The following is an 18,300-nucleotide window of genomic DNA, read 5'->3' as shown; positions in this document are numbered from 1 at the left end:
ACATCTTGAGAGTGAAGATGGCAGACTAAAAGAACAGTGTGAAGCAAGTTGAATCTCAGTCTTGCAAAGCGTCATTACTGGATGATCCAACAAGAAGGTGCAGAAAAGATTTGCGACAGTGGATCGAGGGATGAGGGACTTAAATTATGTGATAGATTGGAGAAGATGGGGTGTTCTCCTTAGAGAAGAGAAGGTTGAGAAGAGATTTGGTAGAGGTGTTCAAAATCATGAGGGGCCTAGACAGAGTAAATAGAGAGGAATTGTTACCATTGTGGTCAAGAATCAGAGCACACCGATTTAAGGTGAATGACAAAAGAACTAACAGCGATATGAAGAAAAACGTTCTTATGCAGTGAATGGTTAGCATCTGGAATGCACTGCCTGTGAATGTGGTGGAGGCAGATTCAGTCGTGGTTTCAAAAGGGAACGGGATAAGCACCTGAAGAGAAAACATTTGCAAGCCTATGGGACTAGCTGAGTTGCTCTTTCAAAGAGCTGGCATGGACAGAATGGGCCGAATAGCCTTCTTCCATGCTCTATCCACTCCATGATCCCTTGCCTTCTTTATCCTCCTATTCTGATCGAATTGGTCGGAATACTGTGCTGATTTAATTCTATTGAGTGTCAGCAGTGGCTCAGTGTGTATCCCTCTCACTCCTGAGTCAGAAGGTTGTGGGTTCAAGTTCCATTCCAGGACTTGTACACAACAATCAAGGCTGACACTCCAGTGCAGTACTGAGGGAGTACTGCACTGTTGGAGGTGCTGTCTTTGGGATTAGATGTTAAATTTAGATCCCGTCTGCCCTCTCAGGTGGATGTAAAAGATCCCATGGCACTATTTTGAAGAAGCTCAGGAGAGTCCTCCATGGCGTCCAGGCCAATATTTACACCTCAACCAACATCACATAAATAGATTATCTGGTTATTATGACATTATTGTTTGTAGGAGCTTGCTGTGCACACATAGGTTGTCATGTTTCCTACATTATAACAGTAATGACATTTCAAAAGTGCTTCATTGGCTGTAAAATGCTTTGGGATGTCCGATGGGGGGGGGGGGGGGGGGGAAGGTACTAACAAAGTGCAAGTTTTTTTTTAGAAATTACTTTTATGCTTGTGCTTTGCACTGATAACAGTCCAGCCGATACAAGAGGGTCTAGCTTCCCCTCTTGTGTAGCACTGTCAGCTTGGATTGGGGGTTAATGGCACTTCTGCAGGGCAGTTTAGTTGCATTTATACATGTGAGGAACAACTTGCATTTGGCACTGCCTGTGATCAGTTTTGAAATTTAGTACATTGTAGTCTCTTTATAACATACCTTGTTGCAATGTGATGCCATTAATAAAGCAACATATTGATTTTTATGTTACCTCTTTGCATTCGTTGCGTTTGCGGAGACAGGAAAATCTCAGTGGAAAAGAATTCATGTGATCATTATGTATAGCAAAATCTTAAATGGTTGGTGAAAACCAGCACAATTGCAAGAATGCAATGAACGAGCAACAAAATAAAGATTTATCAAAGTGCTAGCACTGACACAAGTGTGACACAAAATTGGAACTAGAGGTGGGCAGGTGGCCTGCATCTTGCAGAAAATTTTTCCATAATGTATAGATGAGGAACATAGGATCACATGATAAAATGTCACATGATCACATGCCAAGCATCCAGGAATTGGTCCGATTAGAGTCGGCAACCCTAACACTAGACGCTGGGTTGACACTTGAGCCCTTTGTAGCTGGTAGGCAGAGGAAAAATCATCCCTTCGGTCCGAATGAGGACGTTATTTGTATCTAAATCATACTTTTGTTACTGATACAAGAAATCATATCTTGCTTTGTATGTGTTTTTACTGCAGCTGCACGATCGGATCTGTTGAACAATGCAGCAGAGAGGTTTCGCATTTTCCGTGCTGAGAAAACCTATGCAGTGAAAAGTGGGAAGTGGTACTTTGAGTTTGAAGCAGTGACTGCTGAAGACATGCGCATCGGCTGGACCAGACCAGGCTGCCGTCCAGATCAGGAGCTTGGGACAGATGATCAGTCCTTTGTTTTTGATGGTTTCAAGGTTTGTATGCTTTAGAACGGATAAATCAAGGACTGTACGCTTGAGTTGATATAAACAGAAGAAATATGGTCAGGCCAAAGTGCATTAATCACTTTGCTCTCTGCATTTCAGTAGCCTTTTGCTGCTGAAATATTATTCAGTGTATGTTGTGATTCAGAAACACCGGGCTGAATTTTACTAGCCCTCTGACGTTGAGGGTCATGGTGGGGGGACCCGGAAGATTCTTGCGGCAGAGGCAGGCCAAGACCCCCAATGCTGGGAAGGCTCCGCTGCATATTACCGGCGATGGCGAGGTCTCAGTGCGGCCCCCCCCCATTGCTCGGCGGCGGAGCCTTACTTTTCATATGTGTCATATGTAAATAAATTTACCTTGCCCCGACGGCCATCCCACGCAGATATTCTGGCTGGTGGGATGGATCCGAGGCGTGACACTGGTGGGGAGGGGGGAGAGGAGTGAAATTCTCAGGGCAGAAGCGGGGGGGGGGGGGGGGGCGGGGTAGTAGGGAGAACTACTGTAATTGGTTGTGGGGATGATGGGAAGGTGTTGAGGGTCAAATGTTCTGACCTTAGGGGGGAAAATTCAGGGAATCAAAAGGTGCTTTTTTGGGGGGATGTGTCACTGTAATAAGTGAGGACTCATTGAGGTGGGGGGGGGGGGTTGCGGTGAGAGGGGAATCTAAGTTGGAATAAAATTGTTCGGCAGGTTGCAGTGAAGCGGGACCTTTAAAAAGTGAAATGAAAATGAAGGGCCTGAAGCCTTTTAAAATGACGCCAGAGCCCGAGCGGTGGCACCAGACGCCATTGCTGGGGACGGAGTGGCCACCTCCTTTATGTCATCGGGGACGGCCACTCTGCCCCCTCCATTTAAAGGAGCCCCAGCGTGAAATATTGCAGGGGCTCAGCAACAGCCGCTCTGTGCAGGTGGACTGCCAAATTCAAAGCGCACGGCCGCGATTTGCGTGCGCTAGTAAAATTCAGCCAACCGTTTTGAATGAAAGATCAAGCTCGCTTTTTTTAGGGGAAAATTTTATTCCCAAAGTGATGAATGGTGCTGGGGAAATGGAAAGTATCATGAAGAATTCACAGGTCAGTTGCCACACAGCTAGTAGAGGTTTCCTTACTTTGCCCTAGCAAACTGACTTACTTCTACCTCAGAAGAGAATCCCAGTGCTTGAGCTTTAACTTTTCCACTGTCCCATACCAATTGTCCTTAGAATCATAAAACCGCACAAAGAGGCCATACAGTGCAATGGCGGGGGTTGGTGTTGGTTGGTGGGATTTTCATCTACCTGTCACTCATTTCTTGCATGAAGAACTGGCTGCAAGCAGAGGAAAATCGGGGGGAACCTCAGTTACCTGATGGACCCCCCCGACCAACTGCACCCCACCCCACCAGGCAATTTTTAGGCAGGCCTGTAAATAGGTGCAGAGCATTCCTGCCTGTTTTGGGTGGGAAGCTATTTAAGCAGTTGTACCAGGTGGTGAGTGGTCTAACCAGCAGCTCTTTAAGGGTCTGGTTATGGCAGCTCCACAAAATGACTTCAAAACATGTTTTGTCTTATTTTACTGGGGCCAACAGGAATGCTCTTCTTGGCTGCATAAAATTGCTACGGGCCACTGTCGGCCCTTGCTTGCCCCACCCCCACCTCCACCCCTCCCCACCCCCACCTCCACACCCTCTGGGACTGGTTCCACCTGCGAGCCTGCGTGTAGGAGCTGACAGATTTACTGTCCTCCAGTAACCTGTGGCTTGCAGTGGAGTGCCTGTTTCTCACACGCAGCCCACTGGCCACATCTGAATGAAGCTTGAACCTGAAAATGGTGGGAGCCTCCCGATGCTGGGTAGCTTTGGGTGGTTTTTCAATTTCCGTATGAATGCATTGTATTATATTTTTCTTTACTTTAGTACCATCACCACCATTCCCTGTCTAAGAGCGAGCAGCCAGGCAACTTGATCTCAGGGAGTTCCTGAACCAGATGATGAGAGGTGCATTATGGCCCAGAAAAGTGACTACTTTTTCCCCACCCTCTCTACGAGGAAATGGTAAACCTCTGTACTGCACTGTAGTCTAAGAGCATAGCTAAGATTAGAAACTTTGTGTGGGTGTAGTGAGCCCAAGTCATCTAATTCAGTGGTACAGTACATTTAAAAGCACCAACTCTCTGTGCCATCATACCAAGTAAGGTGGCTTTTATAGAGAGAGAAAGTACACACCTAAAAGCAGATGTCTTGCCTCATTTCAATTAATAAGAAAAATTTATTAATTGGCCCATCCTATAACATAACATATTAAATCATCGCCAAAACTAAGAGTTTAATGCGAAAGAAAAGCCCCATTCTTTGTCTGGAATTTCTCCTAAGAATTCCTATCATGTTTATCCACTAAATGATTGGACAACCAGTGTGTGGCAGTTGCAATAATTTCTTCACCTTGTAATCATTTGCATGTGATGTGTGCTGCAGGCACAACGGTGGCACCAGGGTAACGAGCACTTTGGCCGCTCCTGGCAGGCGGGGGATGTTGTCGGCTGCCTGGTCGATATGAACGAGTACACCATGACATTTACTCTGAACGGGGAGGTTCTGCTGGATGACTCAGGCTCAGAACTCGCTTTCAAGGATTTTGAAGTTGCGGATGGTAAGCAGGGACTAATGTGCGTTTTGGAAGAAAGTATTTGCTACCTTAAAAAAAAACACGTGAAACAGTTGGAAATGAATGTCAATCAACCACCTCATTCAGTTGCACACCTTTGAGAACTATTCATCTTATTTCAATACTGAATAAAATAATGGAATTGATTATTGTTATCAGGGATATTCTTGAGAACTATCATGATCTGGGATACAGTCGTCACATGCATTCAGAAGGGGAAGATCATGTCTGACCCATTTACTTGATTTCTTTGAATAACTTAACATTGTAAATAAAAGCACTACAATATGATGTACATAGACTCTATGGTCCTGATGTTTACCAAGCTGCATGTTTGAAGTTGTCAGGCTGGCTACCTGTCAGATGGAAAAGGCAGCAGCACAAGGTTGCAGGGAGAGAGGGAGCGATTGCAGTCGGGGTGGTTGGGAGTGCGAGATGGTGGTCGGCAGGGTTGAAATGGCAGTCGGAGGGGGTGCGAGATTGAAGGGTGAGCAGACAGATTGGGGGGTAGGGGTGGGGTTTACAGTCTCCTTATTGGGCCTGGAGGAAACATGCCTGCTTCAAACAGTGCTGTGAAGGCACACATCTTACGACCCAGCGCTCTCTGCCTCCTTTTACCTGCTGGCTTTTCCGAGGTCCGAAAGAAGATTAATAAAGGAATCAAAATGGCTATGGTTTGTTCGGATTTTTGAGAAGTATTTGATAAGGTACCACACAAGAGACCTCTGGCAAAGATAAATGGTATTTGTACTTAAAGGACAAGTGGCCACATGGATAGAGTGGCAGTTGGAGGGAAGAACATAAGGGTAAGGATAAAAGAAACTGCCTTGAACTGGTGGTGCGTGCTTTGAAGTTTTTCTGACATGCCTTTTTAAAGTTGGCCTTGAGATATCAGCATCTTGCAACCCACTAACTGTAGCATTGACAGGTTGTATCAATAAATTAGTGAAGTATGTCAGTCTTGACTGTTAACTTTTATTCGTAGCTCTGCAGAATTAACAGCTATTTCCGACAATAATGTATGTCCAATGTTTGACAGTGCCATGCAAATCCTTGACTAAAGCTTTACCAGCCTCTCAAACAAGACAACCTGCTGAAGCTAAAGCCCTGATTTTACCTTGGAGTGGGAGTCAGGAGTGCTTGTACCTGAAGCAGCTGGTGATCTACCCAGCCCCACCAGGCTCTCTCTTTCTTCTCAAAAGAGCTAAAATCTCCTGTAGCCCAGTTTAAATGTTCTGATGCTGACTACTGCCTGAAGCCAGTGGGGACGGGGTGGAAGCTGGCAGGTGGGAGTGAAAAATAACATAGCTGCAGACTGTCGTCAGAGACTGAGAACGACGCCTGGAAAGGAAAGTGAGCAGGTTAAGGGATAGTTAGATTAGATTAGATTAGAGATACAGCACTGAAACAGGCCCTTCGGCCCACCGAGTCTGTGCCGAACATCAACCACCCATTTATACTAATCCTACACTAATCTCATATTCCTACCAAACATCCCCACCTGTCCCTATATTTCCCCACCACCTACCTATACTAGTGACAATTTACAATGGCCAATTTACCTATCAACATGCAAGTCTTTTGGCTTGTGGGAGGAAACCGGAGCACCCGGAGAAAACCCACGCAGACACAGGGAGAACTTGCAAACTCCACACAGGCAGTACCCGGAATCGAACCCGGGTCCCTGGAGCTGTGAGGCTGCGGTGCTAACCACTGCGCCACTGTGCCGCCCTAGTTCCTGCCTCATACCGGCCGGAGAAGTGGGCGGGGGGGAAAGTCCATGGCAGAGGATGCCCAAGGTTTCTTTGTTGGGCCAGGAAGAGACTTCCTCCTCCTACTCCTGCGCCACAAGGAACCCCTCAACAATTTAGAAATGAATACTGACTTGGCCTGTTGCTGATCACCTCCACTTTTTCCTGGCACGTCTCTTAGTTAAATTGGCGTTGAGGTCCCGGTGTCATCATTGGTCTCTGGCATTTCAACATTCGTGATGCCCTCCGCAAGCTCTCAAAAACGAAGGCGATAAAATGTCGGGGTTGGGGGGTGGGTGGCTGGGGGTATGCTGCAGGAATGCGGGTCTCCTGACGGCCTCCATTTTGACAGGCCTGTCTGCACTGTTCCTGCTGGCAAGGTTAAAATCAACCCTTGTATTACTGCACTGAGGCATCAATCAAGTTTTTTTGGGGAATATAATTATTTCATCATCAATCATAAAATGTATCCAGTGAAGAATAATTGAATTTGAGAACATGTCGCAGTCTGAGTGATGTGTTGAGAGTGCTGCTTGGAGCACCTGATTTATGCTATTTTATATTCATGACGTGTCCTTCATCTGCAAACACAGCGGATGGCCTGAAAAGGATGAAAGACAGAGTAGGCAGAAAACCTGCTGTGTCCTATGAAATGCAATGTAATAATAGACTCCGAAATTAACTTGTATGGGCTGTTCTTTTTAAATGCACCACCAGTTTCCAAAAAATTAATAATACCTTAGACATTTCAGTAATAACACAGTTCAGAATTGATTCACATATTTTATCATCTTCAGTAAAGTCGCAGATCGCTAAACATTTTGATTGACACATTTTCTCTATTGACTAAGCAAAGTGATGCTACTTTCAAAATAAACTTCCAAATGAATGTCACTTTCAGTATGCTCAGCAGAAGGAATTAATTCTATTTAATTTACTTAAATTATTAACACCTGAAAGCTGAGTGTAACACCACTATATCTCCTTAATTATTCTGTTCTCCTGACTGATGAATTTCATTGTTTAAATTTAATCTCTGTTCTGCCTTCTCAGCAGTTGATGTTCTTCTGGTATATATGGTGGAAACAGCTTTATGTAAATAGATGTGAGGAACTCCCATTTTGGCTGAAATGGTTCGAATGTGCACTCCAAAGATGACCCCTTTACTTGACGTGGTGACATGAAAGGGATGGGAAAAAAATTCGGCACCATTCCTTAGAGTCATTAGGAATTATATCTGTTTATTCAGTTGAAAATAACACCTTCAAAACAAAGACATAATTTCTACTAACTCAAAATTTCAGTTTGTGAAAAGGAGTGGCGTTCAAATAAAGGACATTCAGACAGTTTTTGCACAGGATACCTCTTTACAGTCTTCTTTGGCCTCCTTGTCTCGGGAGACAATGGGTAAGCGCCTGGAGGTGGTCAGTGGTGTGTGGAGCAGCGCCTGGAGTGGCTATAAAGGCCAATTCTAGAGTGACAGGCTCTTCCACAGGTGCTGCAGAAAAATTTGTTTGTCGGGGCTGTTACACAGTTGGGTCACCCCTTGCGCCTCTGTCTTTTTTCCTGCCAACTGCTAAGTCTCTTCGACTCGCCACACTTTAGCCCCGCCTTTATGGCTGCCCGCAAGCTCTGGTGAACGCTGGCAACTTACTCCCACGACTTGTGATCAGTGTCACAGGACTTCATGTCGCGTTTGCAGACGTCTTTGAAGCGGAGACATGGACGGCCGGTGGGTCTGATACCAGTGGTGAGCTCGCTGTACAATGTGTCTTTGGGGATCCTGCCATCTTCCATGCGGCTCACATGGCCAAGCCATCTCAAGCGCCGCTGACTCAGTAGTGTGTATAAGCTGGGGATGTTGGCCGCCTCGAGGACTTTTGTGTTGGAGATACGGTCCTGCCACCTGATGCCAAGTATTCTCCGGAGGCAGCGAAGATGGAATGAATTGAGACGTCACTCTTGGCTGACATACGTTGTCCAGGCCTCGCTGCCATAGAGCAAGGTACTGAGGACACAGGCCTGATACACTCGGACTTTTGTGTTCCGTGTCAGTGCGCCATTTTCCCACACTCTCTTGGCCAGTCTGGACATAGCAGTGGAAGCCTTTCCCATGCGCTTGTTGATTTCTGCATCTAGAGACAGGTTACTGGTGATAGTTGAGCCTAGGTAGGTGAACTCTTGAACCACTTCCAGAGCGTGGTCGCCAATATTGATGGATGGAGCATTTCTGACATCCTGCCCCATGATGTTCGTTTTCTTGAGGCTGATGGTTAGGCCAAATTCATTGCAGGCAGACGCAAACCTGTCGATGAGACTCTGCAGGCATTCTTCAGTGTGAGATGTTAAAGCAGCATCGTCAGCAAAGAGGAGTTCCCTGATGAGGACTTTCCGTACTTTGGACTTCGCTCTTAGACGGGCAAGGTTGAACAACCTGCCCCCTGATCTTGTGTGGAGGAAAATTCCTTCTTCAGAGGACTTGAACGCATGTGAAAGCAGCAGGGAGAAGAAAATCCCAAAAAGTGTGGGTGCGAGAACACAGCCCTGTTTCACGCCGCTCAGGATAGGAAAGGAGTCTGATGAGGAGCCACCATGTTGAATTGTGCCTTTCATATTGTCATGGAATGAGGTGATGATACTTAGTAGCTTCGGTGGACATCCAATCTTTTCTAGTAGTCTGAAGAGACCACGTCTGCTGACAAGGTCAAAGGTTTTGGTGAGATCAATGAAAGCAATGTAGAGGGGCATGTAGAGGTCCGATGAAGGGTCACTGACCCGAAACGTTAACTCTGCTTCTCTTTCCACAGATGCTGCCAGACCTGCTGAGTGGTTCCTGCATTTCTTGTTTTTATTTCAGATTTCCAGCATCCGCAGTATTTTGCTTTTAATTTATTATAGTAGAGGGGCATCTGTTGTTCACGGCATTTCTCCTGTATCTGACGAAGGGAGAACAGCATGTCGACGGTCGATCTCTCTGCACGAAAGCCACACTGTGCCTCAGGGTAGATGCGCTCGGCCAGCTTCTGGAGCCTGTTCCGAGCGACTCGAGCAAAGACTTTCCCCACTATGCTGAGCAGGGAGATTCCACGGTAGTTGTTGCAGTCACCGCGGTCACCTTTGTTTTTATAGAGGGTGATGATATTGGCATCGCGCATGTACTGCTCCCTCGTCCCAGCACAGGCATAGCAGTTCATGTAGTGCTGAGAGTATAGCAGGCTTGGCACTCTTGAGTATTTCAGGGGTAATGCTGTCCTTCCCAGGGGCTTTTCCGCTGGCTAGAGAATCAATGGCATCACTGAGTTCCAATTTTGTTGGCTGTATGTCCAGCTCATCCATGACTGGTAGAGGCTGGGCTGCGTTGAGGGTGGTCTCAGTGACAACATTCTCCCTGGAGAACTCAAAATTTCAGTCTGTGAAAAGGAGTGGTGTTCAAATAAAGGACACTCAGACAGTTTTTGCACAGGATACCTCTTTACAGTCTAACCGAGTTATTCTAAAACTCTTACAAGTGGGTCAATTGGTCAACTTATTCCTCTAGAATGGAACTGAGCCACTAAGACCAGTAAGAACCCAAATTTAATTCTTCGCCTGGGTAGTGTTAGTGATCTTGGCTATTTTTCCTATTCACTTTGCATTTCATTCCATACTGTTTTCATTTGTGTTATCTTTCACACATGGCTTTTCACACCCATTTGTTCTTTTAAAGCATATTTGCTACCTCATTGAGCGGATTCATAAATAATTCACTGGTTTTCATCTCCTTCTATCTTTTTATTAAGGCTATTTGCAGACTCTCACTGATTAACGAGATTGAATTTTCAAGTCCTGCCGGGGGGCCGGAACAGAGATGGACAGGGCCTGAAAATACCGCTGCTGGCTGGCTTGCCAGTTTCCTCATGTTGTTCCCAGTACCCACTCTTTTGGAGGAAGGGGGATTGGGGCTGATAGGACATCCCACCCTCAAGTGGCGGGTAGCCAATTAGACTTGTTAAGATCCTTGTTAAATCCAATTGAAGGAGGCTGACTGGAATTTTCCAATCGGCCTCCAGATTTCTGCACCAACAGGAGCCAGCTTTGGTGCCTGGAGGTGGCACTCGGCAGCAGCCTGTGGTGCCAGTGCTCCAGGCAGGCCTAGAGGTCCTCCCTGCCTGAGTCTGAGAGCAGCCACATATGGCCCTGTAGAGGGGCACCCCCTCACAAGAACCATTTTTTAATGAAAGTTCAACCTCCACATTGAAGTGCCCGTTTGTTACAAACCTGCCATCACAGCCTGCTGCTCCTGTCAAGCTGGAAGGCTTCTGATTGGCCCTGCTGTTTCTGTAGGAGTGTGGGATACCGCACCTCAGCACCTACAGGCAATGGTCGCGATGGTGGTCCCACGGGCCATCGATCTGGTCAGGGGAAATGATTCCCGTTCCTCTGACCTGAGTATTCTGCTGCAGGGAGGTAACGTCACCATCTCTGAAGTTAAGGAGGTGGTGGGCGGTCACCTCCTCGTAGCAGATGTAATGTGCAACAATGCTCCCACTGCTGCTGGCGATGTCCAGGCCAGTCATTCTGAGCAGTGGCTTCAACTGCATCATTGATGCAGCTGGACGATCCGGCAGTGACGACAGCAAACTGGACGCTATGTCCAGATTCCTAATGGAAACAGTAAAAGATGCCAAGCTTCATGACGTCTTCAGCAACCCTGCAGATGGAGCGCAGCGTAGATACACCTGGGCAAGACCGGATGGGTCTGCCTGTTCCAGGATTGACTTCCTGTTTGTGTCTCGTTCTTTCACGGTCAGATCCACCGACATCAAGCCAGTGTTCTTCTCTGATCACTGCCTCTTACTGGTCGACTGTCACCTACAGGATGACCAGGGGGTTGGCAGGGGGATGTAGAAGCTGAATGTAACACTGCTGATCCCAGAGAACGTTGAGGAACTCAAAAGGGATTACAAAGGTTGGAGAAAAGTGAAACCCATCTTTGAGTCTCCAGTGCACTGGTGGGAAGCGATCAAGGTGAACATCAAGAGGTTCTTTATCCTCAAAGGTGTTCGAAAGGTGAGAGAGACACAGAGGGAAATGTCCGGACTTCGGAAAAGAATGCAGAATCTGCTCCGGCTGCAGTCAATCGGGGTCGAGGTCAAGGAGGATCTCCAAGAGGTGAAGAGCCAGCAGGCCTCGCTCTTTGCCACGGAGGCCTCCACGATCATCTTCTGGTCCGGAGTCCGCTCTGTTGAGCAGGATGAGACGTGCTTACATTTCTTCTTCCAAAAGGTACAGAGAGAGAGCTCTGTGATCAGCAACCTGAAGGAAGAGGCTCAGTGATGTCATCGCAGTCTGACAGACTAAGGATCAGCAAATCCTTTTATGCCAGGCTGTCCGATGTGAAACCCACGGACAGCATGGCCTCCCAGTCCTTCCTGTCATCTATCACGGAGGTCTTAGATGACAGCATGCGGAAGAGTCTAGACAAACCACTAACTCTGGACGAGCTGACAAAGGCTGTCAGGTCCTTTGAGACGAGTAAAACTCCCGGAAGCGATGGCTTACTGGTTGAGTTGTATTCGACTCTGTGGGACTGGATCAGCCCAGATCTGTTGGAAGTGTACAAGAGTATGCTTCTGGCTGGCAGCATGTCAGAATCCATGAGGAAAGGCATCATCACCCTTATCTACAAGTGGAAGGGGGAGAGAGGGGAAATCAGAAATTGGTGGCCTATCTCACTGCTTAATGTTGACGACAAGATTCTGTCCAAAGCCATCGCTAGTCGAGTCAAGCCTGCTCTGGAGTTGGTAATTCACCCTGATCAGACCTGTACTGTACCCGGCAGGAAAATCTCTGATAGCATCGCGTTACTCAGGGATACGATTGCCTATGTACAGGACAGGGGGGTGGACACCTGTCTCATCAGCTTGGACCAGAAGGCATTTGAAAGGATATCGCACACCTATATGATGGATGTGCTCTCCAAAATGGGGTTTGGGGAGGGAATCCGCAATTGGATCAAACTGCTCTACACAAACATCAGTAGCGCAGTCTCAATCAATGGGTGGGAATCAGAAAGTTTCTTGATCAAATCTGGAGTCAGACAGGACTGTCCTCTCTCCCCTGTCTTGTTTGTTTGCTGTTTCGAACCTTTTGCTGAGTCCATTCGGAAGTATGCGGGCATAAGAGAGGTGACAATCCCAGGCAGCAGAGGCACTCCGGTCAAAGCCTCCCTGTACATGGACGAAGTCACTGTCTTCGGCTCGGATCCGCCATCTGTTCACAAGCTGATGAGCATCTGCGACCAGTTCGAACTGGCCTTAGGAGCCAAAGTAAATCACGGCAAGAGAGAGGCCATGTTCTTTGGGAACTGGGCTGACTGATCCTTTGTCCCCTTCACTGTCAGGTCAGACTACCTGAAGGGGCTGGGGATATCGTTCGGAGGGGCTGAGGCCTGTGCTAAAACCTGGAAGGAGCGAGTAACCAGGGTACACCATAAACTGAGCATGTGGGAGTAGCGTTTTCTCTCCATTTTGGGTAAGAACCTGGTGATCAGGTGCGAGGTGCTCACGTTGTTGCTGTATGTGGCGCAGGTTTGGCCCATACCCCACTCCTGCGGTGTGGCAGTCACCCGAGCCATTTTCTGCTTTATCTGGAGATGCAAAATGGACCATATCCAGAGGGACACTATGTTCAAACCTCTGGATAAAGGGGGAAAAAACATAGCCAATGTCGCCCTCATCCTGATGACCACCTTCATATGCGGCTGCATCAAGCTTTGCGTAGAACCTCAGTATGCAAGCACCAAGTGTCACTATGTGCTGAGGTTCTGTCTGTCCCTGGTGTTGTGAAGGGTGGGTCTGGTCACATTGTCGCGGAACGCTCCATCTGGTTGGACCATGACGTACCACCTATCCTTCGTGGAAAGATTTGTGCAGAAAAACACCTTTGACCATCAGTCCCTCAGGCAGTGGTCTGCACGGAATGTATGCAAGGCCCTACTGGAAAAGGAGATGGTGGATCCTGTCGGATGGTTCCCCAAGCAGACTGCCAAAGTCATTTGGCAGAATGTCTCATTACCAGAACTTTCAATCAAGCATCAAGATGTAACTTGGTGGTGAGAAGAGCCCTCCCCGTCAGATCCTTCCTGCGTGCCCGGAATCTCACTGTTTCCGCGCGCTGCCTTCAAGTTGGCTGTGGTGGGGAAGAGACGGTTGCCTATCTCCTTCTGGAATGTGCCTTTGCAAAACAGGTGTGGAAAGAGATGCAGTGGTTTTTGTCGAGGTTCATTCCGAGCAGCTCCGTAACACAGGAGTCTGTGCTTTATGGTCTGTTCCAAGGACGTAAACCGAGATAAATATCAACTGCTGCTGGAGGGCCATCAACTGAGTGAAAGATGCTCTTTGGTCTGCCCGAAACTTGCTGGTCTTCCGGTGCAAAGAGTTGTCCATGACCGAGTGTTGCAGAATGGCATATTCCAAGGTGCAGGACTACATGCTGAGGAACGCACTAAAGCTTGGGGCAGCTGCCGCAAAGACTCAATGGGGAAAGGCTACTGTGTAAGGTCCTCCCGCCATAGTGAACCGAGGGGCTGGACCCATGTGAAACCCCTTGGGCTGTATGCACCAAAATATGGTTTTGCTGTGTAATGCAAATGTACATTGCACATAAAATGGAATGGAAGGGTTGTGAGGAAGCTCACGTTCTGTATTGAAGAAAACTGATTTCTTTTGCACTTTCTGGAATGTCAACTTGGAACAGTTTTGAACTGTTTTGTAATGCATTTTTACAGATGTTTATGAATAAAGTATATTTTTGGGTAAAAAAAGTCTGCCCGCTGCCCTTAATTGGACATGGAACCTGTCTCCATGCCAATTAAGAAGACGTCTCTGTGAAAACCCTAATGAGTAACTATTTTGCCCCTGGGGGCGGGTTCTACATCGGTTGCCTGCCTTTGTAAGGAAAGTCGACTCCACTGTCTCTTTGTGACAGGGCTAAACATTCCTGACTCTTGACTTTTACCTGTTCTCCCCTCTTTGATTTTTTTTCAGTCCTATTAAGGGTCCAACTTACATTATGGTTTCAGGTTCCAGTGTAGGAAATGTGAAACTGTCTATTCCCTTTTCAGATGCTGATTGACTTGCTGTGTTTTTCTAGCATGGTTTGTTCTCTTTTTAGATTTTCAGCATTTTATATCTGATAAAAACTGCAATGATGGCAGGAGTGCTACAGAAGTGTACCTAAGATGCATGTGTGCCTGCCTCTGTGTGTGTGTATGTGTGTGTGTATATGTATGTGGCTGCATACCAGTGTGTGTATGGGATGAGACGGGGAGAATGCCACATGGGTTTGCCTCTCCTAATTGCTATCCAGAGACTCTTGCTGGGAATTGCACGTATGTCAACTTTGCAAGAAAAATCGACGGTGATGACCCTACGGAAAATAGTTTACAAGCACTCATTGCCAGGACTTTTACATGACAACTGGTTCAACTGATGTGCACTCATACCTTAGTGTCAATCTGCACCTTTAAGAAAGCAGGGAGAAAATTGGAGGGGCAGAAAAATGTTTTGTTGTTGTGAAACATGGTCAATTGCACTGGAGCACTGTAATTGAAGGCTGGTTCTGAGTGATGCAGCATAAATAAATGTACTGAACAGAATAGGGTGAGTGATCGAGTGATTGCAGCAATAGATCATTTGAACTATGCTGAAAGCTGAAGCTCTTACATTTGCAGCACAAAAGAAAATGTTGTCATTATATATTTTTTAATTGTCACAAACACTGAGTATTTGTTGTGCTTTTATTTTCTGGTGTTGAAGTCCTGTTATAGCAGTAGAGTTCCCATGTTGCAGAAGCAAGGTTCATCCCAATTCCGAACTGTGTTGTAGATTTTAACCTAGTTTCATATGACCTTCTATAGTTAGTTTAGGTTCCTGCCTTAGGGACTGAACCAGCTTGTCTGGTTTAAGCAGCTTACTGCATCAAAATGACAGGCTTTGCTGACCTGACGATACGATGACAATTAAATTGTTAAGATGCTTTCTTGTGTTTGTCGTGACCTGCAAACGCCATGACCATCATTTATATCACTGCTGTTGCTTTGGTCTGTCAACTTGCCTTTTCTTGTTGGTTAAGTGTCTACTTTTTTCTCATTTGAGTTGTGTTTTCCTCCTTTTAAATTGTTTATTTTTCATTTCTGTTACTCGCCAAAAACCATTTACACAAAGACCCAGAGATTGGGTTGCGCCAATTGATCCCTGAGCTGATATTGGGCTTCGGGTCTTATTCACATCAGGCTGGCAAGCTGCAGACACCAGCTGAGCATCCCCAGGCAGGTCGATGAATTGAAAAGTATTTGAATTTTCGGTCGCTGTGTCACCAGACAGTTCTTGGCCATATTGGATGCATTTGTGCCTCTTTTCTGCCAGTAAATGCAGAGTCATCAAATTTCTAGGCAAAGATGTTTTTTTCCAGTTTCAATTTTTCCCTGAATCACATTTCAGCTAAATGATTTCTGCTTGATACACTGACCATGGCAGTTACTTATCTACTCTGCTATTAGTCATCGATCGTATATATAAAAAACACTGGGACTTCCTTCAGCAAAGGAACCTGCCAGGAGCCACTGTGTAAATGTTCCTTCCCAATCAGTAATATTCAGAAGCCTGTCTGTTGGAAATGATCTGTCTGCACAGGAGCGTACCTCCCCTTGCTGCAACAAAGCCAAGCATGTGCAAGGGGGTCCCGTGCCATTTTTGGCTCAGTGTCAATTTGTATCTCATTATGCTTCTGTGAAGCACCTTGGGATGTTTTACTACATCAGTGGCACTCTATAAATGCAAGGTGTTGTTGTTGACTTGGCTGGGCCTGTGTCCCCACAGCCAAGCCATGGCATTCTGCTGTTTGTGCAGACTGAGGTGTGTCCAGGTCAGTCCAGCCACATCTGTGACCATTCATCCAAAACTACCCAAAACGGGGCTACTTCATGCTCCACTTTTGCCTACGACCAGCCCAACCTAGATACCCCGAAACATGAGACCTATATCCCTGTGAAATACCAACCAACATCTCTTTCTCATATTTTAACTTACCATTGAAGGGTTTCCATTGAATATATTTAATTTTTTTTGCGCCTTTGCCACTGAATATTTAATTGATTTTCTGGATGCTTTACCATTGATACTTACTTAAGGAATCACTGTTTTACAGATACCTGCACCTGTAGTTGAAAAGATTGAGGCTCAATCATTTATAACATTTAATTGTCAATGTGACTCACCTTGCTGTCTGCTCCCCAGTTTGCATGCGTTTCCTGAATCCATCTCCTCTCTTACCCCCGGTCTCCCTATGCTCTACACTTACTGCCCTTTTGCTTTCCACTTTATCCTAGTTTTCCTGTGCTCACTACCAGTTCCTGGCACCAACCCCCCCCCCCACCCCCCACCTCCATGTGTCCTCAGGCAATTTTCCTGGAGATGGGATCGGCATTGAAGGAATATCCGCTTGCAAGCAGCAGGTGGCCAATTGAGGATAGTGAAAGGCCTGTTAAGGTCTATTTTTAGAGGCTGACTGGAATTTTTCAGAATGGTGGCCCGGCTGCTGAGAGCATTTTTAAATTTAAAAGTTTAGAAAGTTGGACAGAGGGCACCTCAAAATGGAGGCGCATTCTCTCTCTTACCTGAACTGCAGGCTGCAGCTTCTTCTGAGCTGGAGGGCCTCCTCTTGGCCTTTCAACTTTGAGAGCCCACCTGCCACCCTTAATAGGGCGGTGAGCCCATCCTCTGGACACTAACTGGCCAATTTGGGGAAAACCACTGCTGGGCGACCATTTCCCCCAGAGTGTGGGGTTCTGACTCCCATTTGACTCCAACGTTGGGGTCCTGACTCGAAGGGAAAAATCCTGCCCCTGACCCCTTTTGCCTTCTATGCTCTTCATCAGTTCCTTGCTTCCCTCCCCTTTGCCACTCCACACCACATGCCCTGGTCCATATCTGTTCTCTGCTTTCTGCCCTGCCCATTTGTGCTTTCTGCTCCTTGGCTGTCCTCTGGTCTTCACTCGTTACTTGGTCCTTCCTGTTCTCACCACTTGCTCAGCAACCCCTCTATACTCCCTGTTCCTTGGACAGCAAGTGCTCTCAGCACTTCCAGCCAGGCCTACGAGTTGTTGCAGGTTTCCCACTTGCCCCACTCCTTGATCACTCCTTCATAAGTTCACCTCTTCCTTGCTCCCTATGCAAGAGCTCCTCAGAATCTACTCTGCATCCTCCAGCCTGACCCTGCTGCTCCTTCCTGAGACACCCTCTCTCAAGCATGGATGTGCAGAGTGTCGCTGTCATTTATACTGTTCTGTAAAGTAAACCTTCTCAGTGGTTCAGCAAAGAGAGCATTGGAGTTGAGACAAAGATTGATGTGGATGCCAGCTCTTCTCTAGTCCTGTGCAACCTCACTTCCTAATTTCCCAAGAAATTTCTTTTAAAAAATGATTAGCCAAGTGGTATTGTAGAGAGGACCAGATGCTCCTAAGCTGCAGTTGGAACATTTTCATAGATCATACAGCAGAGAACGAGGCCATTTGGCCCACCATGCCTGTGCCCGCTCTTTGAAAGAGCTATCCATTTAGTCCAATTCTCCTGCTCTTTCCTCATAGCTCTGCAAATCTTTCCATTTTAAGTATATATCCAATTCCCTTTTGCAAGTTACTATTGAATCTGCTTCCACCACCCTTTCAGGCAGTTCATTTCAGATCATACCAATTTGCTGCGTAAAAAAAAAGTTGAGTGCTTCGTACTGTTTGAATGTTTATGAAGGAAGCATATGATTGCACTATTGCCTGAGAGGAAAAGTATAGT

At 46.6% G+C, this 18,300-nt stretch overlaps 1 protein-coding gene across 1 annotated transcript in view; it reads left to right on the top strand.

The window, feature by feature from the left end:
• Positions 1–18,300, top strand: part of ryr2a (ryanodine receptor 2a (cardiac)) — a 707,940-nt gene that overhangs the window by 414,280 nt on the left and 275,360 nt on the right. The window contains exons 27-28 of the mRNA XM_068045285.1: positions 1,859–2,067; positions 4,532–4,706. Coding sequence (XP_067901386.1) covers positions 1,859–2,067; positions 4,532–4,706 — 384 coding nt within the window. The remainder of the gene's footprint in view (positions 1–1,858; positions 2,068–4,531; positions 4,707–18,300) is intronic.

Source organism: Heterodontus francisci, chromosome 13 (assembly GCF_036365525.1).
Source record: "Heterodontus francisci isolate sHetFra1 chromosome 13, sHetFra1.hap1, whole genome shotgun sequence".
Classification (NCBI taxonomy): domain Eukaryota; kingdom Metazoa; phylum Chordata; class Chondrichthyes; order Heterodontiformes; family Heterodontidae; genus Heterodontus; species Heterodontus francisci.
Note: the sequence above shows the minus strand (reverse complement) of the source record. Positions and strands in the feature narration are given on the sequence as shown.